We start from the raw sequence: 20,185 nt of genomic DNA on the forward strand, positions 1-20,185 counted from the left end.
CAATGGAATATTATGCAGCTGTCAGGAGAGATGAAGTCATGAAATTTTCCTATACATGGATGTACACAGAATCTATTCTGAGTGAAATAAGTCAGAGAGAGAGAGAAAGACGCAGAATGGTCTCACTCATCTATGGGTTTTAAGAAAAATGAAAGACATTCTTGCAATAATAATTTTCAGACACAAAAGAGAAAAGAGCTGGAAGTTCCAGCTCACCTCAGGAAGCTCACCACAAAGAGTGATGAGTTTAGTTAGAGAAATAACTACATTTTGAACTGTCCTAATAATGAGAATGTATGAGGGAAATGGAGAGCCTGTTTAGAGTACAGGCGGGGGTCGGGTGGGGAGGAGGGAGATTTGGGACATTGGTGATGGGAATGTTGCACTGGTGATGGGTGGTGTTCTTTACATGACTGAAACCCAAACACAATCATGTATGTAATCAAGGTGTTTAAATAAAATAAAATTAAAAAAAAGAAAAAATATTTAAAATCATATAGAAAAAAGCTGATCCAGGACCAAAGGTGGTTGGTTCGAATCCCGGTGTCCCATATGGTCCCCCGTGCCTGCCAGGAGCTATTTCTGTGCAGACAGCCAGGAGTAACCCCTGAGCAACGCCGGGTGTGGCCCAAAGAACAAAAAAAACAAAAAAAAATTATATAGAAAAAAATATTTTGCCAATTATTTAAATGTATATGCTTTTAAAAATGAAAGGATCCTTATCGATACCATTGTTCTAATACATTTTATTTTTATTTTAGTTTATAAAATCTTGGACATGTAATTTATCTATTTAATATAGATCTTTAGATGATAGGGATTTGGGTAACACCCACATCTGAGAGGAGGGTGCATTATCTCAGAGGTGGGGTGTATTCTCAGTGTCCTGAAAGTCTTATATTCAGTCCTGTCACTCCATAGTCTCCTAAGCACTGCCCGGAATAACACACAAACCCTACTTGGTTTGGCCTAAAAGCAAGGAACCCTCTCTAAAACACACAGATAGGATTTTAAGATTTTCTCAAAGATGTAAAATATTTAACAGAGGCTAGGGATATGATTCAAAGTGTTGAAGTGCATATTTTGCATAAGAAATCTTGAGTTCAGTCCCTAGGACCATATGGTCCCTTAAACACTTCAGGAAATGACTCCTGAGATCAAAGGTAGGAGAGGACTTTCAGGTAGGTCCCAAAAAGAGGACCAAAAGAAATGTATTATTGTTAAGTTGTTGGCTTGTGTTTTTTTTGTCTTAATCCAAGACTTGGTATTTATGTTAAAAAAGAAATCTTTCAGGGGCTGGTAGGCATTTGCTTTGCATGCAGCAGACCCAGGTTCTATCCCCGTTATCCCATATAGTCCCCTGTGCCTGCCAGCAGTAATTTCTGAGTGCTGCTGGGTGTGGCCCCCAAACCAAATACAAAACAAAAAAACAAAATAAAACAAAAAAAAAACTGAAGTCTATGCTTTAACTTTTAAGTTATAGTGTAAATAAGACAAATCAATCTATTTTAATAAATCAGCCTTGATTCTATGGAGATTTCATATCTTAAATTATCTTAAATATCTGAAGGGCTGCTTATACTTTGTTCTTCTCCTTATAATTAAAGAATTTAAATATACCTCCCACAATTTCATGTGAAATCATAGTGCCCATTGAAATATGAGTAATAAATGAGTATTTTGTTTGGAGAATAAATTAAATTTGGGATATAAAATGAAGCAAAGAAGATATCAGGTATTTTTTTCAATGTTTCCCCATTCACAGTACAGACTCTTACAAAGAACTGTTGATAAATATAACAATCTCTTATTTCACAATAGAGAATTTTTATTTTAAAACTTGAAAAAAATTAAGATTTTAGCACATTTGTAATATATAAAACCCTTTTGAAATGTTTATAGGAATTAAAAGAAGACAATCAAGTTTTATTAGAAACAAAAACCATGTTGGAAGATCAGTTAGATGGAACTCGAGCTCGTTCTGATAAATTACATGAATTAGAAAAAGAGAATTTACAGCTAAAGGCTAAACTGCATGATATGGAGATGGTAAGTATTGTAAGGTAGGTCAATTATATGATTTTTAAGGAAAATTTCTAAGATTCACTTAATTTTTTTATAGAACAAAACTGGATGATGATCTTGAAGCTTTAATGGAGAAGGAATAACTAAATTACATGTTTCCAATTTTCTATAAATAAACCAGTGTAAAATTTTTTCTTTCATTATGAAGGAATATTAATACAATTATTAATTATGCTATTTTTATTTTTGCTTAATTTTGTTAATAATTAATGCAATTATTGTGCTTTCTATTTTGGAAAAAACAATAAAACTAATTCTAAAATTTAGCATTAGGGTATAAATCTAAGTATATTGACTGAAGAATTTGTGGTATCTTCAAAGATCATTTTAAAAGGATATCTGTAACAGGGATATAGGTTGAGATGATGAGGTATTTTGTAGCTTATTTGTGAGTAACCAAATTTAATTCTCGGACTGGCAAAAAGTAACTGGGAAACCAGAGAGATTGTACAGTGGATAGGGTGCTTACATTGCACGCAGCAAGTGCTAGTTTGATCCTTGGCATCCTGAACCTGCCAGGATTGATTCCTGAGTGCAGAGCCAGGACTAACCCCTTTAGGCTATTGCCTCAAAAAAAAAAAAAAAAAAAATGCTGGGGCCGGGAAGGTGGCGCTAGAGATAAGGTGTCTGCCTTGTAAGTGCTAGCCAAGGAACGGACCACGGTTCGATCCCCCGGCGTCCCATATGGTCCCCCCAAGCCAGGGGCAATTTCTGAGCACTTAGCCAGGAGTAACCCCTGAGCATCAAACGGGTGTGGCCCAAAAACCAAAAAAAAAAAAAAATGCTACTGGACATAGCCTTGGTGGCATCTCAGCATTATAGATTTGGTGCTAGTGGCCCCCATTTATTTTCCCACATACTACTAAATCAACAGATGTTCAAAACCAGTTATGTATTCCTCCAGGCCTCCTGAACTTTACTAGGTATGGCTCCTACTTCTAATTCTTTTAATATACTAAAATGAAAATTATGTTAAATATTTGAAAAGTATAATGCTTATCTGTAATAATGGATATTTTCCTTTAAAGTAAAACATTTAGCTAACATTAATTCTCAGATTAATGAGCTTCTGATAAAAACAGTATAGTAAAATATTTTCTTGAAATTATACTGCTTCTTATCTTTGTATCATATTCCTATTCCCTGCCACCAAAAAAGGAGCGTGATATGGATAGGAAAAAGATTGAAGAACTAATGGAAGAAAATATGACTTTGGAAATGGCACAGAAGCAAAGTATGGATGAATCATTACATCTTGGCTGGGAACTGGAACAGATATCCAGAACTAGTGAACTTTCTGAAGGTATTCCTAGTTTTATTTAAATTGATAAATAATGCTTAATTTATGCTTAAATGCCTCATATTTTATTACAGCTCTTTATTTTCCTTAGGTGGAGATATCTAAGAAGGCTAGCTATGGGCCCAGAGAGATAGCACAGCGGTGTTTGCCTTGCAAGCAGCCGATCCAGGACCAAAGGTGGTTGGTTCGAATCCCCGTGTCCCATATGGTCCCCGTGCCTGCCAGGAGCTATTTCTGAGCACACAGCCAGGAGTAACCCCTGAGCACCGCCAGGTGTAACCCAAAAACCAAAAAAAAAAAAAAAAAAAGAAGGCTAGCTGTCTACCTAGATACGATTTTAGAGATTAGTGTATTACACTACCTTTGCATATGTTACAATGGAAGTTTTGAGTATTGTAACATTTTATTTGTGTGGATTCCAGAGCCCAGGAGTGAATAAGTGTATTTTCAGCACTGCTAGGTATCCATTCTGTGCTTGGTGGTTTTGCTTGGGAGACATTGCTGGTGTCTTGGGTCAAAGCAGGGCTCCCACATGCACTTTGAACTTTCTCCTTATAACCTGTACTAACAAATTTGATCCATTTAGACACCATTTTAGTTAATATTGCAAGAAGTTGGAATACCATTTTACTGATTAATTTACAGAAATATAGCTTGTTTTTTGTTTTGTTTTTGTTTGTTTGTTTGTTTTGGTTTTTGGGTTACACCCGGCAGCATTCAGGGGCTACTAACTGACTCCTGGCTTTACACTCAGAAGTCGCTCCTGGCAGGCTTGGGGGACCATATGGGATGCCAGGATTTGAACCACCGTCCTTCTGCATGCAAGGCAAACACTTTACCTCCATGCTATCTCTTTGGCCCAGAAACATAGCTTGTTAATAAAAGCATAAAATAAAATAAAATAAAATAAAAAAGACATAAAAATGTTCTGTTTGCTAGTCAGGTTCTTTTACTATAAACAGTAAATCAAAATGTTGGAAGAATCTTTTAGTGGAGTATGTGGTGAGAATAATTTCTCAAAATTTCATTTCAAAGAAATTTCATGACTATTTTCATCATTACATGTATTGTCTCTTTTAGGATTATATATCTTAACCATTCCTACCATTGGTTTTTATTCCTAGGTATATTGACTTATCCTCTTTCTCAATGCTGGATACATAGGTGTACCTATACTAATAAAATGTGTTGGAAATTAGATGCAAGCATATATTACATTTACTTGATTTCATCTGATTTAATAATTCCTCAGTTATCCAGTATTTCATTACTTCATATACATTCCTTCAGCAGTTATTTAAGAATAAAATAATATACCAGGCTCTGATGATATATTAAGTGAAATAGACATACATTCTGAAAACATAGTCTGGTATTTACAGAATGGTTTATAGATTACTCATCAGAATTATTGTCTTTGGGCCCTTCTTGATTTTATACTTGAAAAACTAACTGAATTTTATAAACCCATGTAGATTATATCATAAGTTTTGATATTCAGGTAGAGAATGTTCTGAGATATATTTGTTGTTTAGGTATATAAGAACTTTTTATTTTATACCTTGTAAAGTGAGCTATGAAGTAAGCAATTCTAACTTGCTTTATTCCTTTTTGTATTGTGTAGTATTTAACACTAGTCTTCCATATGCAAGTTTCACACTACCATTGAACAACATCCTTGGCAGTATTTTCTGTTTCTAAAGTAGTTAAAAATTATACTTTGAGAACTTACTTCTTTTTATTCTCTTTGTTTTATTTTTTTTTTCTTTTTGGACCATGCCTAGCAGTGCTAAAGGGTTATGCCTTGCTCCAATCAGGAATTATTCCTGTTGGAGCTCAAGGGCCATGAGGGATGCTGGGGATCAAACCCTGGTCATCTGTGTGCATGGTAAATATTCTATTGCTTTGGTCCCTATACTCCGAAGAATTTAATCAACTGTTAAGTTGGAACAGTACGAGTTATGCATCTTTTATTATTGTTGGAAGAAGTGAATTTATTAACACATCTAAAATTCATGTAGTAGTACCTGGTAAATTGTAGACATTTGAGTGTAAAATTGTTGATATTTTTCTTATTATCATTCATTGCAGTTATTTTTATTAGATGTTAACTGAGGACATAAACCTGAGTATTCATGTCAGCTTGGTGTGATTTTGTTTGTTTTGGTTTTGGTTTTGAAGCAACACCATTGGTTCTCAGGGCTTTCTCTTGGGATCTGCACTTAAGGGTCACTCCTGGCAGGTCCAGGAGACTATATGGGATGCTGAGAATTGGAGCTGAGTCAGTTGCCTGCTGAATGATAGCTCTGGTCCCACATTTATAATTTAAAAAATTATAAGAGAATTTTAAAGGAAAAATGCAAAATTTGAAAAAATAGGACATTAAAGTTACTTAATACATTTATTATAAATTTCTTTTAAATTTCAAAAAATTTGCATCCAGAAATTTTGCTACATTTTCAGATATTTTAGATATCATCAGTTCAATGTGAATTTATAATTTAGATTATTTTTTATCTAAGATTATAGGATAGATAATGAAATTAACAACATTCTTCAGTGTTATTAAGGAGTATTGTAAGAATATTTTCTTTCCCCAAAAAAAGAATATTTTCATTCTTCATAATCTGACTTGAAACTTCTTTGAAACAAAGTCATGGTATTGAAAGTATTACTATAATATTTATAGAGAGTCTAGCTTTGGTTAAATGAAATGTTTGGTGACAGATAATGAATTAGAGTCAAATACTTGGGAAATTAAGGGGATTTTAGAAGTGACATATTTTATAGGGAAGTAATGTAGAATATGATTGTAGTTAGTAATATTTCAGTAGCTACTAATATTTAAAATATACATATTTGGAAGTTATAAAAAAGAACTAAGCATTTTAGTGATAAGTTTGCAATTATGAAAATGTACAATTGAAATAAATCTAAGGTATCAATAAAAAATATATATTCAGGGCCAGACCAATAGTACAATGGTAGGGTGCTAGTCTTGTATGCAGCTGACAGTCTTAAACCCTGGCATCACATCTATTCCTCCAAGCCTACCAAGAGTGATTCCAGAGTGCAAAGCCAGGAGTAACCACTGAGCATTACTGGATGTGATCCAAGAACCAAAAACAAACATACAAATAAAAAACAAGGTATTTTGTATTTCTGTATACATTTTTTTGCATTTTAAACCTTTAAGTTGTATATATTTTAATTTTTTATTAAATTATGATTTACAGTTATTGATAGTTGAGTTTTACATATATAATTTTTTAGCATCAATCCTACCACTAGTGTTAACTTCTGTCATCAGGACTCCCTTACTCCGCCATCCCTCAACCCTAATCAACCTTCTACAACCTCTCTCTGTCACATTGGCATCCACTTTAAAGTTCCATGCTTTTAGCTTAGATCTCATGTTTTGAATGTTGTTGAGTCTGTTCTTTGGATATATAACTCTACTGCTCGCCCTGATAGCCAATATAACCTAATCCCAAACCCCTGTTCCCCCATTACTTCCCTTTCTCATCATTTTCCCAACTCACTATCTTTTCTTTACTGTCATTTTCCTCCCAAGGTTCTGCAGTCAAGAGGATCTAGGTTTCCACCCATATTACATTACATTTCCTAATACAACTATTTTAGACACCACAGATAAGTGAGATCACCACATGTGTTTGTCTTTGCTTTTTTAGCATACTTTGTTCAACATGATATCTTCCAGATTCTGGCTATTGTAAACAGTGCTGCAATGAACATAGGAATGGAGATGGTATTTTGTTTTGTGTTTTTGTGTTCCTAAGATATATTCCTAGGAGTGGTATTGCTGGATCATGGGGTGCACAATTTCCAGTTTTTTTTTTTTTAAGAATATCCATATTGTTTCTCAAAAAGGCTGGACAAGTTGGCATTCTCACCAGCAGTGAATGAGAGTTCATTTCTCTCCGCATCCAATGCCAGCACTAGTTCTTGTTCTTTGTGATGTGTGAGAGTTTCTGTGGTTTGGGATGATACATCATTGTTTTGATTTGCATCTCTCTGATGATTTATGATATGGAGCATTTTTTCTTATGTCTTTTGGCCATTTGTATTTCTTTGAGAAAATGTCTATTCATTTCATCTCCCCATTTTTGAATGGGGTTAGATTTTTTTTTCTTACTGAGTTCTACCAGTGCCTTGTATATCTCAGATATTAACCCCTTATTAGATAGGTATTGGGTCAGTAGCTTTTTTTATTCTGTGGGCAGTCATTGTAATCTAGTGACTGTTTTGAAGTACAGGTTTTCAGTTTAATGTAATTCCATTTGTTTACCTTTGCTTTAATTTTCTTGGCCAGTGGTTTTCTAGCTTGAAGTTACCTTTTAGCTTCAATGTCATGGATTGTTCTGCCTACATTTTTCTTCATTTTTCTTTATGGCTTTAGGTCTAATACCAAGGTCTTTAATCTATTTTGATTTGACTTTTGTGCATGGTGTTAAATAGAGACTTGTATTTGCTTTTTTCCGTAGTTGACCAGTTTTCCTAACACTACTTGTTAGAAGAGGTTTTTCTTTGTTCTACTTTGTATTTGTTTGTTTGTTTGTTTTGTTTTTGGGTCATACCCGGCAGCACTCGGGGGTTACTCCTGGCTCTATGCTCAGAAATTGCTCCTGGCAGGCTCAGGGGACCATAAGGGATGCCGGGATTCCAACCAATGACCTTCTGCTTAAAAGGCAAACGCCTTACCTCCATGCTATCTCTTCAGCCCCTACTTTGTATTTCTTGCCTCTTTATCAAAGATTAATTGATTAATCCATTTAGATTAAACAGTCTCAGAATAATCAACTCTATTCAGTTCATCTGAGGTTCTGTATTTTTTATTCTGTATTCTTTATTCTAGTACCATGCTGTTTTAATAACTACTGCTTTATAATATAGTTTTAGGTTGGGGAAAGTGATTCCTCCCATCTTCTTCCCAAGGATTGGAAAGACTTGTTTTGTTTTGGGGCCACATTAACACTCAGGTCTTATTCTGGCTCTGCACTTTGGAATCTCTCCTGAAAGGTTTAGGAGACCATATAGGGTTCAAGGCAAGTGCCCTAACAACTGTGCTATTTCTCTGGCCCCAGGAAATTTTTTTGTTTTTGATCCTCAGGAGTTACTCCTGGCTCTGTGCTAAGAAATCACTCCTGGTTTGGGGGGACCATATGGGACACTAGGGGAATTGAACCGTGTCCATTCTAGGTTCAGCTGTATGCAAGGCAAATGCTCTACCGCTGCACCACTACTCTGGCCCCCGCCAGGAAATATTTTTTAAAAATAATACTCTGCTTTCTGTATTAGAAACCATCATTTGCAGAAATAGAAAACATGTCTTTTTTTCTTTTCAAAAACTGTCATGTCGGGGCTGGAGAGATAGCACAGCGGTAGGACTTTTGCCTTGCAAGCGGCTGACCCAGGACCAAAAGTGGTTCAAATCTCAGCATCCCATATGGTTCCCCCATGCCTGCTAGGAATGATTTCTGAGCAGATAGCCATAAGTAACCCCTGAGCCCTGCCAGGTGTGGCCCAAAACAAACAAACAAACAAAACAAAACAAAACAAAAGTCATGTTAAATACATATCTTTTTCTCTGTCATCACATATTTAACATTTATTTCAGTAAAAACTATTTTGCTTCACTAAAATAAAAATGTCATTTTGAAAGTACCTTGGCAAAGGGGTTGCTCTTATTTTTTTGAAAAGATGTTGCTTATTTTCAAAAGTGGGTGTTGCTGCCCTCTAGGGGCCACTTGAAGGCCTGCATATAGTTGGAGAGTAGGGAGTACTTTTTCTTTACTTGACTAAAATAGATTCCCATAGTGGTGCAGAGAAACTTCTTTTTTTCTCCTGAAAATGTGGCAGTAGGTTAAACAAGTTAGGGAAACTCTAATATTGATAAAGACTTTAAGAATAACCTGGGGCCGGAGAGATAGCATGGAGGTAAGGCTTGCATGCAGAAGAATGGTGGTTCGAGTCCCAGCATTCCATATGGTCCCCAGTGCCTGCCAGGGTCAATTTCAGAGCTTAGAGCCAGGAGTAACCCCTGAGTACTTCTGGGTGTGACCCCAAAACAAAAACAAACAAAAAGAATAACAAATATATACTGTCTTTTTCCTCTCGTAATCAGGAGTATATTTTTGGGGGGGCCACACCCATTTGACTCTCAGGGTTTACTTCTGGCTATGCGCTCAGAAATCCCTGGCTTGGGGGGACCATATAGGACATTGGGGGATTGAACCTTGGACCATCCTAGGTTAGTGCTTGGAAGGCAGACGCCTTACCTCTAGCACCACTTCTCCGGCCCCAGTTATCAGGAGTGTTTTTTAACCCTTGAAGATATCTTCCTTCAATTTTTGAAGCTGTGATATAATATTTTATACAAGTAACCTAAGACTCATAGATGTCTAAGTACCTGGGATATTTTCAAGTAGATAACTTATTATGGGACTGAACAGTAATCTCTTAAGTTTAAATTTTGTCTTTTTCACTAAAATGTGTATAGGTTTGTTAATAATTTAATATTTTCTTTCTATACATCATGATTTTTCACCTAGCAGTTTTTGAGACCCAGGACAACAGTGGTGATGTTCAGAGGCTATCAGAGCCATTCCTGAGGATGTTTAGAGCTTTGTGTAGTCCCAGACATAAAACTTAGGGCATAAAGCATGTGCTATATAACTTTTAGCGATATCTCAGCCAATGTCAGATTTTATTATGTTTTCTAGAAAGCCTTATCAATTTTTATTACTTTAAATACCAGGTAATATGATGTTTTGTTTCGTTTGGTTTGTGGTTTGGTTTTTGGGCCACACCCTGTGACGCGTAGGAATTACTCCTGGCTATGCACTCAGAAATCGCTTCTGGCTTTGGGGACCATATGGGACGCCAGGGGATCGAACCGCAGTCCATCTTAGGCTAACGCAGATGCCTTACCGCTAGCGCCACCACTCTGGCCCCAATATGGTGTATTTTTATTTGATATTTTAAGTTCTAGATAAGCATGATTTTACTAATGACGTTGTTAAATATTATAGCACCACAGAAGTCTTTGGGCCATGAAGTAAATGAGTTGACATCAAGTAAATTATTAAAATTGGAGATGGAAAACCAGAGTTTGACTAAAACTGTAGAAGAGCTTCGAAGTACTGCGGATTCTACAGGAGGCAATACTTCCAAAATCTTAAAAATTGAAAAAGAAAATCAGAGACTAAGTAAAAAGGTAAATAAAGATGTTTAATGTAATCTTTAATATAAATAAGGTATTGAATAGCATAGAGGTAAAGAATTTCTGGTCTTTACCTTTAACGTTCAAATATTAAACTTCACTTGGACATTTTAAAATATATATAAGTGTATAAACTTCTGTATTTAGCTTCAACAGTTTAGCCAGTCTTCTACCCTGAGCTCTCTCCCTACAACCCCTAGATATTTTAAAGAAAACACAACAGATGGTATCATTTTACCATAGATAACTTATGCATCTTAAAAATAAGAAAATGATCTAGAGAGATAGTCCATATGAACATATGTCTAATGTCTAGATGGCCCTCAATTGTTTTAATATGTGAAACCTCTTTAATTTAAACTCAATGGTTACAAGGTTGGGTTTTTTTTTTTTTAAAGATAAAAGTTGTTCATGACTGAGTTACAGTCATATGATGTATAATAAACTGCACCAGTGTTGGCATTTCCTGCCAACAATGTCAGCAGTTTCCCTCTCACCCTCTCTGATGACCTGCTTCTGGGGCAGGCATTTCACTTCACAGTCTGTCTCTCTCTGTCTCTCTCTGTGGCTTCTCTCTTTTCCTTTTTGATATTGTGGTTTGCACTACTGCTAATGAAGGAGTGCCATAGTACTCCTTCAGTTCTATAACTGCACTCTCCACTTTGGGTCAAAGGACAAGAACATGGTTGATATTTTTGCTATTTAAAAAATAAAATAAGGGAAAAATAAAATAAAGGGACCAGAGCAGTAGCACAGTGGTAGGGCATTTGACTTGCACACTGCTGACCCAGAGCAGACACAGACTTAATCCCCGGGGGCATCTCGTTTGGTCCCTCGAGCCAGGAGTGATATTTGAGCGAAAAGCCAGGAGTAACCCCTGATCACCACCAGGTATGTTCCCCCGGAAAAAAACCAAACAAACAAGAAAATGTGTTGTTAAAAATAAATTTAAATACAGATTGGTAATATTTGCATCACTGATGGAAGGGTCACACCTGATGGTGGTTGGAGGTTGGGTGAGCTTGGGTACTGGAAATCTATCATGGGACTCCTGCTTATGAACTATATGTCCAGTGTCTGAGCTATTTCCCCAACCCACTTACCACAATTTTGTTCTGTCCTTTACTCAAATATTTTCACTTTCACTTTTGTTATTTTAAACCAAAACCTTTCCTGTTTCCTTATTATACTTTGTCACCATTTCCCATCATTTTCTTTATGGTTTTCTTGTTTTCTTCTTCATCCTTGTCTATTTAAATTCCCTAACTATAATAAAATTTTTACTTTACAAAAATAGTCTTAAACCAAGAAATCTTTTGAGCAAATTTTTAGAATCTTCTTGGCACAGGATTATTATATATTTATTTGGGTTTGTCTTTGTGCTTAGAAGTAGAAATCTGCCACTAAAAGATGCAAAGGGAGGGGCCGGGCGGTGGCGCTGGAGGTAAGGTGCCTGCCTTACCTGCGCTAGCCTAGGAGACGGACCGCGGTTCGATCCCCCGGCGTCCCATATGGTCCCCCAAGCCAGGAGCGACTTCTGAGTGCATAGCCAGGAGTAACCCCTGAGCGTCACCGGGTGTGGCCCAAAAACCAAAAAAAAAAAAAAAAAAAGATGCAAAGGGTATGAAAGATAGTTGTTTGTGTATTTTGCATAGCAGTTAAAATTAGCATAGATTATTACTTGAATTTCAATACTGAATTCTAGAATTTCACCATTTAGATACGATAACTTGTATTCTTTGACTTAATGCTATCTTTGTTTTGATGTGTTTCTACTGTTATAAAATATTTAGTGATATATTGTTTTGTGATTTAATTTTCTCTAGGTTGAAATTCTTGAAAATGAAATTATTCAAGAAAAGCAAAGTCTTCAGACTTGTCAGAATTTAAGCAAGGACCTAATGAAGGAGAAAGCTCAGCTTGAAAAAACTATCGAAACTCTTAGGGAAAATTCAGAGAGACAGGTTCAGTAATTTCTTTCTAAGCAATGTCATGTATTTTTGTAAATTATTAGTAATGAAAAATTTAATTTATGTAAATAAAATGTTGAACACTAACGGATAAGAACACTTAGATTTTTTTTTTAGCAGCCACAGCTAGTGAGCTGATTATGATGCTGGGGATTAAACCCCAAAACTAGTATAGTCTAGCATTTGAGACACATTTTTAGATTTTGAAGTAACTGCTTTATCTCATTTTAGACCTGTTTGTTTTTGAGGAGAGGGAAAATTAAGATTAAATTGCCATTACATTTAATTTACCAATTTAACAATTAGTAAAATTTTTTGGTGGATGTGTTTCAAGGGCACAGTATCTGTACAAAGGGGTCGTAAGACCAGAGTAATTGTACAATGGGTAGGGTCCTTGGCCAAGGTGGTTTTGTTCCTCGACATCCCGACATTTCTCAAGGTTCTCCAAGAGTGATTCATGATGGTAGATTTAAAAGTAATCCCTGAGCATCTTTCCTTGTGGGAAAAACAAAAACAGAAAAAAAGAGGCTACATTTTTGGGAGTGGCCCACACCTGGTGGTACTCAGGGGTTACTCCTGGCTCTGTGCTCAGAAATCGCTCCTAGAAGATTAAGGAACCATACGGGATGCCAGGAATTGAACCCAGGTTCATCTCGGGTTGGCTACGTGCAAGGCAAACACCCTACCACTGTTATGTCTCCGGACATGAGGCTGCATTTTTTTAAAGCTTCTATTGGGAGATAAGTAAAATACAGTAATACTCTGACCCAAAAGTAAATGACTGCATCCTATCAGATTTATTTTCAAGTGTGTATTGGTCATTTGTATTTTATGCTTGAAGAAATAGCATTGTATTTAAAAATATTTTTAAATTATTTATTTAGTTAGTTAGTTAGTTAGTTTTTGGGCCACACCTGGTGACACTCAGGTTACTCCTGGCTAAGTGCTCAGAAGTCGCTCCTGGCTTGGGGGACCATGTGGGACGCTGGGGGATCAAACGCAGTCCATCCTAGGCGAGCGCTGGCAAGGCAGACACCTTACCTCTAGTGCCACCGTGCTGGCCCCAAATTCTTTAAATTTTTAATTAAATTTTTAAATTTAAATGTAAAAATTTTGTAATTTCTTGTTTTTTTTTTTTAGAATTAAAAGTATATATATAAATATATAGTCCTTAGGCAATCTACAAAAATGCAGATTTCTATAGTATTAACATAACAAAAATCTGGAGCCGAGTTTGAATCTATCATTTCACAATGCTCTCAGGAGTTTATTTAAACGCACTAAAGTTGAGGCTGGAAAGATTTAGAGTGGGGAAGGTCTTGTAAGCAGCCAACCTAGGCTTGATACCTGGCATCCCATATTGTCCCATTCAAGCATTTCCAGGAATAATTCCTGAGTGCAGGACCATGATTAACTCCTGAGCATTGCTAGGTATGGCCCTAAAACAAATGAATAAACCCCCCAAACAACAAAAAAATAAACACACTAAACTTTAGGTCATACTATAAATGGGATAGCTTAGTTTCAAGGATGTTCCCAAATTGTTTTGGAGAATGAAATACACATCCATATAATATTCACAAAAAATACAGCAAGTATTTACTAAAAGCCAATCACAAAATTTCTTAAACAAAAGAAGTAGCTTATATCCATAAGATATTTTATCTGGTTGGAGAGATAGCATGGAGGTAAAGACGTTTGCCTTTCATGCAGAAGGTCATTGGTTCGAATCCCAGCATCCCATATGGTCCCCCGAGCCTGCCAGGAGCAATTTCTGAGCGTGGAGCCAGGAGTGACCCCTGAGCCCTGCTTTATCTGTTTTCATATTTGAAGTAGAAACATTTAACTATAAATGGGGCCGGAGAGGTGGTGCAGCAGTAGGGTGTTTGCCTTACACGCAGCTGACCTAGGATGGACTGAGGTTCGATCTCCCGGCATCCCATATGGTCCCCCAAGCCAGGAGTGATTTCTGAGTGCATAGACAGGAATAATCCCTGAGCATTCACCAGGTGTGGCTCAAAAACCAAAACCAACCCCCCCCAAAAAACACTATAATTTGTAAATCTATTAAATATATCGGTTGATTATTATTTTATATTATGAACGTATTTTAGACATGAACTTCATTGACCTGATTTTAATTTGTACAACTCTTAGAAGTGTTTGTTCTAATTTAAGCTAAAGTAAACATAATAGCTATTTTTATGATTCAATTTCCTTTTTTATGTTTTACAATGCTAGTGATTGATTGGTGATTGGTCTACAATTGAACTAAATTCTCAGTTTCCTCCATTAGTTTTTCAAAATAAAATTTGTGCATTTATATATTTAGTTGTCTTTATTATATAGAAATTTAATTTTTTTTCTATTAGGTTAAAATATTGGAACAGGAAAATGAACATCTGAATCAAACTGTGTCTTCCTTAAGGCAGCGCTCCCAGATAAGTGCTGAAGCAAGGGTGAAGGACATTGAAAAAGAAAATAAAATTCTCCACGAATCTATCAAAGAAACAAGCAGCAAGTTAAGCAAGATTGAATTTGAAAAAAGACAAATTAGAAAAGAATTAGAACATTATAAAGAAAAAGGAGAGCGAGCAGAAGAACTTGAAAATGAGTTGCATCATCTTGGAAAAGAGAATGAATTGTTACAAAAAAAGAATAACCAATTTAAAATTACTTGTGAAAAAACTGAGTCCTTAGAACAAGAAAATTCAGAGCTAGAAAGAGAAAATAGGAAATTGAAGAAAACTTTGGATAGTTTTAAAAACCTTACTTTTCAATTAGAATCTCTAGAAAAAGAGAATTCCCAGCTTGATGAAGAGAATTTAGAACTGAGAAGGAATGTGGAAACTTTGAAATGTGCAAGTATGAAGATGGCTCAGCTTCAATTAGAAAATAAAGAATTAGAAAGTGAAAAAGAGCAACTGAAGAAAGGTTTAGAGATCATGAAAGCATCTTTAAAGAAACTGAACGCTTATAAGTTAGTTACCAGGGTTTAGATACAGAGAATCAAAGGTTACAGAAAGCTCTAGAAAATAGTAATAAAAAAATCCAACAATTAGAGAGTGAACTACAAGATTTAGAAATGGAAAATCAAACATTGCAGAAAAATCTAGAGGAGTTAAAAATATCTAGCAAAAGACTTTGAACAGCTTGAGAAAGAAAATAAATCCTTAGAACAAGAGACTTCTCAACTGGAAAAGGATAAGAAGCAACTGGAGAAGGAAAACAAAAGACTCCCGGCAACAAGCAGAAATAAAAGATACCACATTAGAAGAAATAATGGTGAAAATTGGAAATTTGGAAAAAGAAATAAAACCCTAATAAAAGAGATTGGAATTTTTAAAGAATCCTGCATCCGTCTGAAAGATTTGAGAAAAGAAAATAAGGAGCTTGTAAAGAGAGCAACCATTGATATAAAAACTTTGGTCACATTACGGGAGGTAAATATATATTATAAGACTTTTAAGACTTACTGAAACTATAAGACAAAATTAGAAACAATAAAACTATAGTTTTAAAGCTAAAACCTATAAGGCTTATAGAAACTGTTAGCAGAATTAGAAATTTATAGGTATAGAAGAAATACTTAATCCTATGAACTGCGATTGTTCTGTCAAAAGATAGCATGCTGGGGCCGGAGAGATAGCATGGAAGTAAGGCATTTGCCTTTCATGCAGAAGGACGGTGGTTCGAGTCCTGGCATCCCATATGGTCCCCTGTGCCTTCCAGGGCCAGTTTCTGATCATAGAGCCAGGAGTAACCCCCTGAGCATTGCTGGGTGTGACCCAAAAACAAAACAAAACAAAAAGATAGCATTACTTAATTCATTTTCTGCTACCCAGAAAACTTATATATGATATATGTGATACTTTTTATTTAAAAATACCTTTAGCATTCTGGAAAAAAGTTATATTTAGGAATTTTTGCATTTTACCTGAGAGTCTGAAATGAGTGCTATAATTAGTCTCATCTGTCGTCTTTCTGTAGTCTGACATAAACAATCATTCTGTATGCTGGACTGTCCCCCTTGCTCTTCACATCACTATTTTAGGTATCTTCCATTGGGCAAAGAGCACTTCCAGTAAAAGGATGTTACATCAGACATTTATTTACAGAAATGTGCACTGGTGGTAGCTTTTTAATATAAAATTAACATATTCCCACACCTCCAGTTTTAAAATTTTAATTTTTACAAATAATTTTATTTTTAAAGCTAATATTAACAAAAATTATATCAAAAAATAAACAATTCTGTATGAACTTTTGGGTTATTTCATTGTTCAAGCAATGAAAGAAAATTCAACAGTAGCCTTTTTGTTTTGTTTGAATTATTTCTATTTTTAAGATGGTGGTGGTTATAGTCTTGGGTGAATTTAACAGTCGTTATGTTCTTGACACTTACATGAGTATGGGATTTCTTTAAGGACTTAGTGAGTGAAAAATTAAAGACACAACAAATGAATAATGATCTGGAAAAATTAACTCATGAGCTTGAGAAGATAGGTTTAAATAAAGAACGACTCTTACATGATGAGCAAAGTACTGATGACAGGTGAGTATTAAGTTATTTAGCAAAAGTTGAAATCAATTTTTATTCGAATTTTATTGGAAATAATTGAATAATGTGCCTATATGAGTTCCCAATGTTTTTATTTTTTGTGCCAAAATGTAGATGTAATTGCTAAGAAACTGGACAGAGTGTTGTACCTTCACCTCTGTGGCACTATTTGGAACACCCTGCCAAAAAAATAGAGGGAAAAGTATCATAAACCGTGTAGCTATTCTGTTAGTCCTGTTATAAAATATATGGACTCATTTTTATGGGATTTTTATAGTTTGATTCCTTTTACCAAATATTAGTTTATACAATTAATATTTATTAACATGGGAGATTTGGGGACCTGGTGATATTCAGAGATTATTTCTGGCTCTGTGCTTAGGTATTACTCTTGGTGGTCTCAGGGGTCCATATGGGAGTCTGGGGATAGAACTTGGATCATCCATATGCAACATAAATGCCCTACCCACTGTACTCTGGCTCTGGTTCCACATTTATTTAACTTACTAATATTTTTATTTAAACCATTTTATTTACAAAATTATTTATAGTTGGATTTTTAGACATATAATGTTTCAGCTTCAATCCCACAACCAGTGTCAACCTCCTCCACCAATGTTCCCAGAGTACACTCCAGGCCACCACCCCCTACTCCAGCCCTCCATCATAACAGGCCTGTTTATAATTTTGATTGTTAAAGTTGGGGTCTCATGATTTCATTGTTGTTGAATCTGGCATGGATATTTAATTCTAACCTTTCTTAACACCCATCAGTGCACCTGAGTTGCAGTGGCAATATTTGTCTTTCTTGTGCTCCACTCAATTTCTTTCATCTTCTCACTCTGGGGCCCAGTGTGTTCTTGACAAACCTCATTGATTTATTTTATTTTAATTTTTTGTTTTCAGGTCACACTAGGCAGCATTCAGGAATTACTTATGGCTCTGTGCTCAGAAATCACTCCAGGCAGGCTCAGGGGACCATATGGGATGCTAGAAATTGAACTGGGTTTCGTCTAGGATTGGACGCATGCAACCAATGCTCTACCCCTGTGCTATCTCTCCAGTCCTGACAACCCTTTTTTAAACCTTTGCATTTCTTGGGCCAGAGTGATAGCAAAGGGGTAAGGCATTTGCCTTGCATGTGGCCAATCTGGGATGGACCCAGGTTCAAGCCCCAGCATCCCATATGGTTCCCCAAGCCTGCCAGGAGTGATTTTTGAGCACAGATTCCAGGAGTAACCCCAGAGCGCCACTGGGTGTGCCCCCCAATAAAACTAAACCATTGAATTTCTTGATGTAGTTATTCTAAATGTCACATTAGTAATGTCATCTTGTATTTATACATCATCTTCTGGCTTACTTCATTTAACAGTTCCATCCATATTGCTGTGAATTGCATGGCTGCATCATTCTTTATTGCTATGTAATATTTGTATATATGTACAAAATTTCATGATCCACTCATCTGCAGTTAGACATCTAGGTTGATTACAACTCTTAGCTATTATCATGAGTGCTGCGATGAATAACTGTGTACATCAGAGAGGTGTCTTTTTATTTACTCTCCCCATTTTATGCTTGTGAAATGAGTCACAGGGAGAGGGATAGGCATAGAATAATCTCATTCATGGGATATAATAAAAATAAAAGGCAGTACAGTAATAATATCCAGAGATAACAGAGATGAAGATGAAGATCAGGAGGACTAGTTCATGGTAGGAAGCTTTCGACAGGAGAGAGTGCAGTTAGAGTAGAGAAAGGTTTACTATGACAATGATAGTTGGAACTAATCACTCTGGATAAGAACTGAGTGTTGAAAGGAGATAAAGAAACATGCATGGTACCCTCCCATTGGCAATAGTACAAACCAGTGTCAAAAAGGAGAAAGAGAGGGGTGAGAGAGGTAAAATGCCTGCCCCAGACACAGGTGAGGGAGGGTATGTGGGAGGAAAACTGGAGATATTGGGGGCCGGATATGTGCAAATCAAAGTGTCCAAAAGGGAAAAAAAGGAAAAGAGAGTAAGAGATATAGAAAGATGAAAAATGAATGCCCCCAAAACAAAAAAGGGAGAGTGCATTGGGAGGGTGACAAGAAACTGTGGACATTGGTGGTAGGAAATGTGCGCAGTGAGGTTGTTGTACATTGTATGACTCCTCTATCACGAACTTTATCTATGGAAAAAAAAACCCAACTGTATTATGAACAACCTTGTAACCATGGTGTTTAAATTAAAAAGAAAAGAATTTGTGCATCTAAAGAGAAGATTTAAACAATATCATTACTGGTGTCTTTATTTTAATAAAAAGATGCAAAGGGAAAAAAATAAAGTGGGATATTTAACCTAGATCAGGAAAATTTGTCCTTAAAAAAGTATTTTATATATGACATTCTTTTAAAATAATTTTCTGATGTCCAGTTATCAACTATATTTTACTTGAATAATAGATACAAACTTTTGGAATCAAAATTAGAATCCACTCTAAAGAAATCTCTTGAAATAAAAGAAGAAAAAATTGCTGCCTTAGAAGCACGATTAGAAGAATCCACAAATTATAACCAGCAGTTGCGCCAAGAACTTAAAACAGTAAGTGTTATAGTTTATCTTTTTGTTTTACTGGTATTTTCTTTTTGCACTGCAGAACTTTATTAACTTGATGTGACCCAACTGATTGTTTTAAAATTTTGTTCTTGGGGCTGGAGCGGTGGTGCAGGAGTAAGGTGTTTGTCTTGCATGCGTCTGACCTAGGACAGACCACCATTTAATCCCTGGCGTCCCATATGGTCCCCCAAGCAGGAGCGATTTCTTTTCATTTTTCTTTTGTTAATAATTTTTATTGTAACCAAAAGTGAATAACAAATCTTTCACAGTAATATTTGAGGTACAATAGTGACAGTTAATCAGGGCCATTCCCAGCACCGGGGTTGTCCTCTCTCCACCCCTTTTCCCAACATGTGTCCCATATATCCCTCCTTTGCCCCTCCTGGAGTGCTAGAGTAACTGTTTCCCTCTGTGTGAATGGGGTAT

The 20,185-nt window shown here is 35.9% G+C and overlaps 1 protein-coding gene across 1 annotated transcript in view; it reads left to right on the forward strand.

Moving 5' to 3' along the window:
• CCDC88A (coiled-coil domain containing 88A) overlaps positions 1-20,185 on the forward strand; it is a 151,000-nt gene that overhangs the window by 80,345 nt on the left and 50,470 nt on the right. The window contains 11 exon segments of the mRNA XM_049784762.1: positions 1,903-2,049; positions 3,244-3,388; positions 10,438-10,622; positions 12,455-12,592; positions 14,971-15,550; positions 15,553-15,743; positions 15,745-15,837; positions 15,839-15,905; positions 15,908-16,041; positions 17,026-17,153; positions 19,606-19,744. Coding sequence (XP_049640719.1) covers positions 1,903-2,049; positions 3,244-3,388; positions 10,438-10,622; positions 12,455-12,592; positions 14,971-15,550; positions 15,553-15,743; positions 15,745-15,837; positions 15,839-15,905; positions 15,908-16,041; positions 17,026-17,153; positions 19,606-19,744 — 1,947 coding nt within the window.

The sequence above is a fragment of the Suncus etruscus genome, chromosome 12 (assembly GCF_024139225.1).
Source record: "Suncus etruscus isolate mSunEtr1 chromosome 12, mSunEtr1.pri.cur, whole genome shotgun sequence".
NCBI classification, from domain to species: Eukaryota; Metazoa; Chordata; class Mammalia; order Eulipotyphla; family Soricidae; genus Suncus; species Suncus etruscus.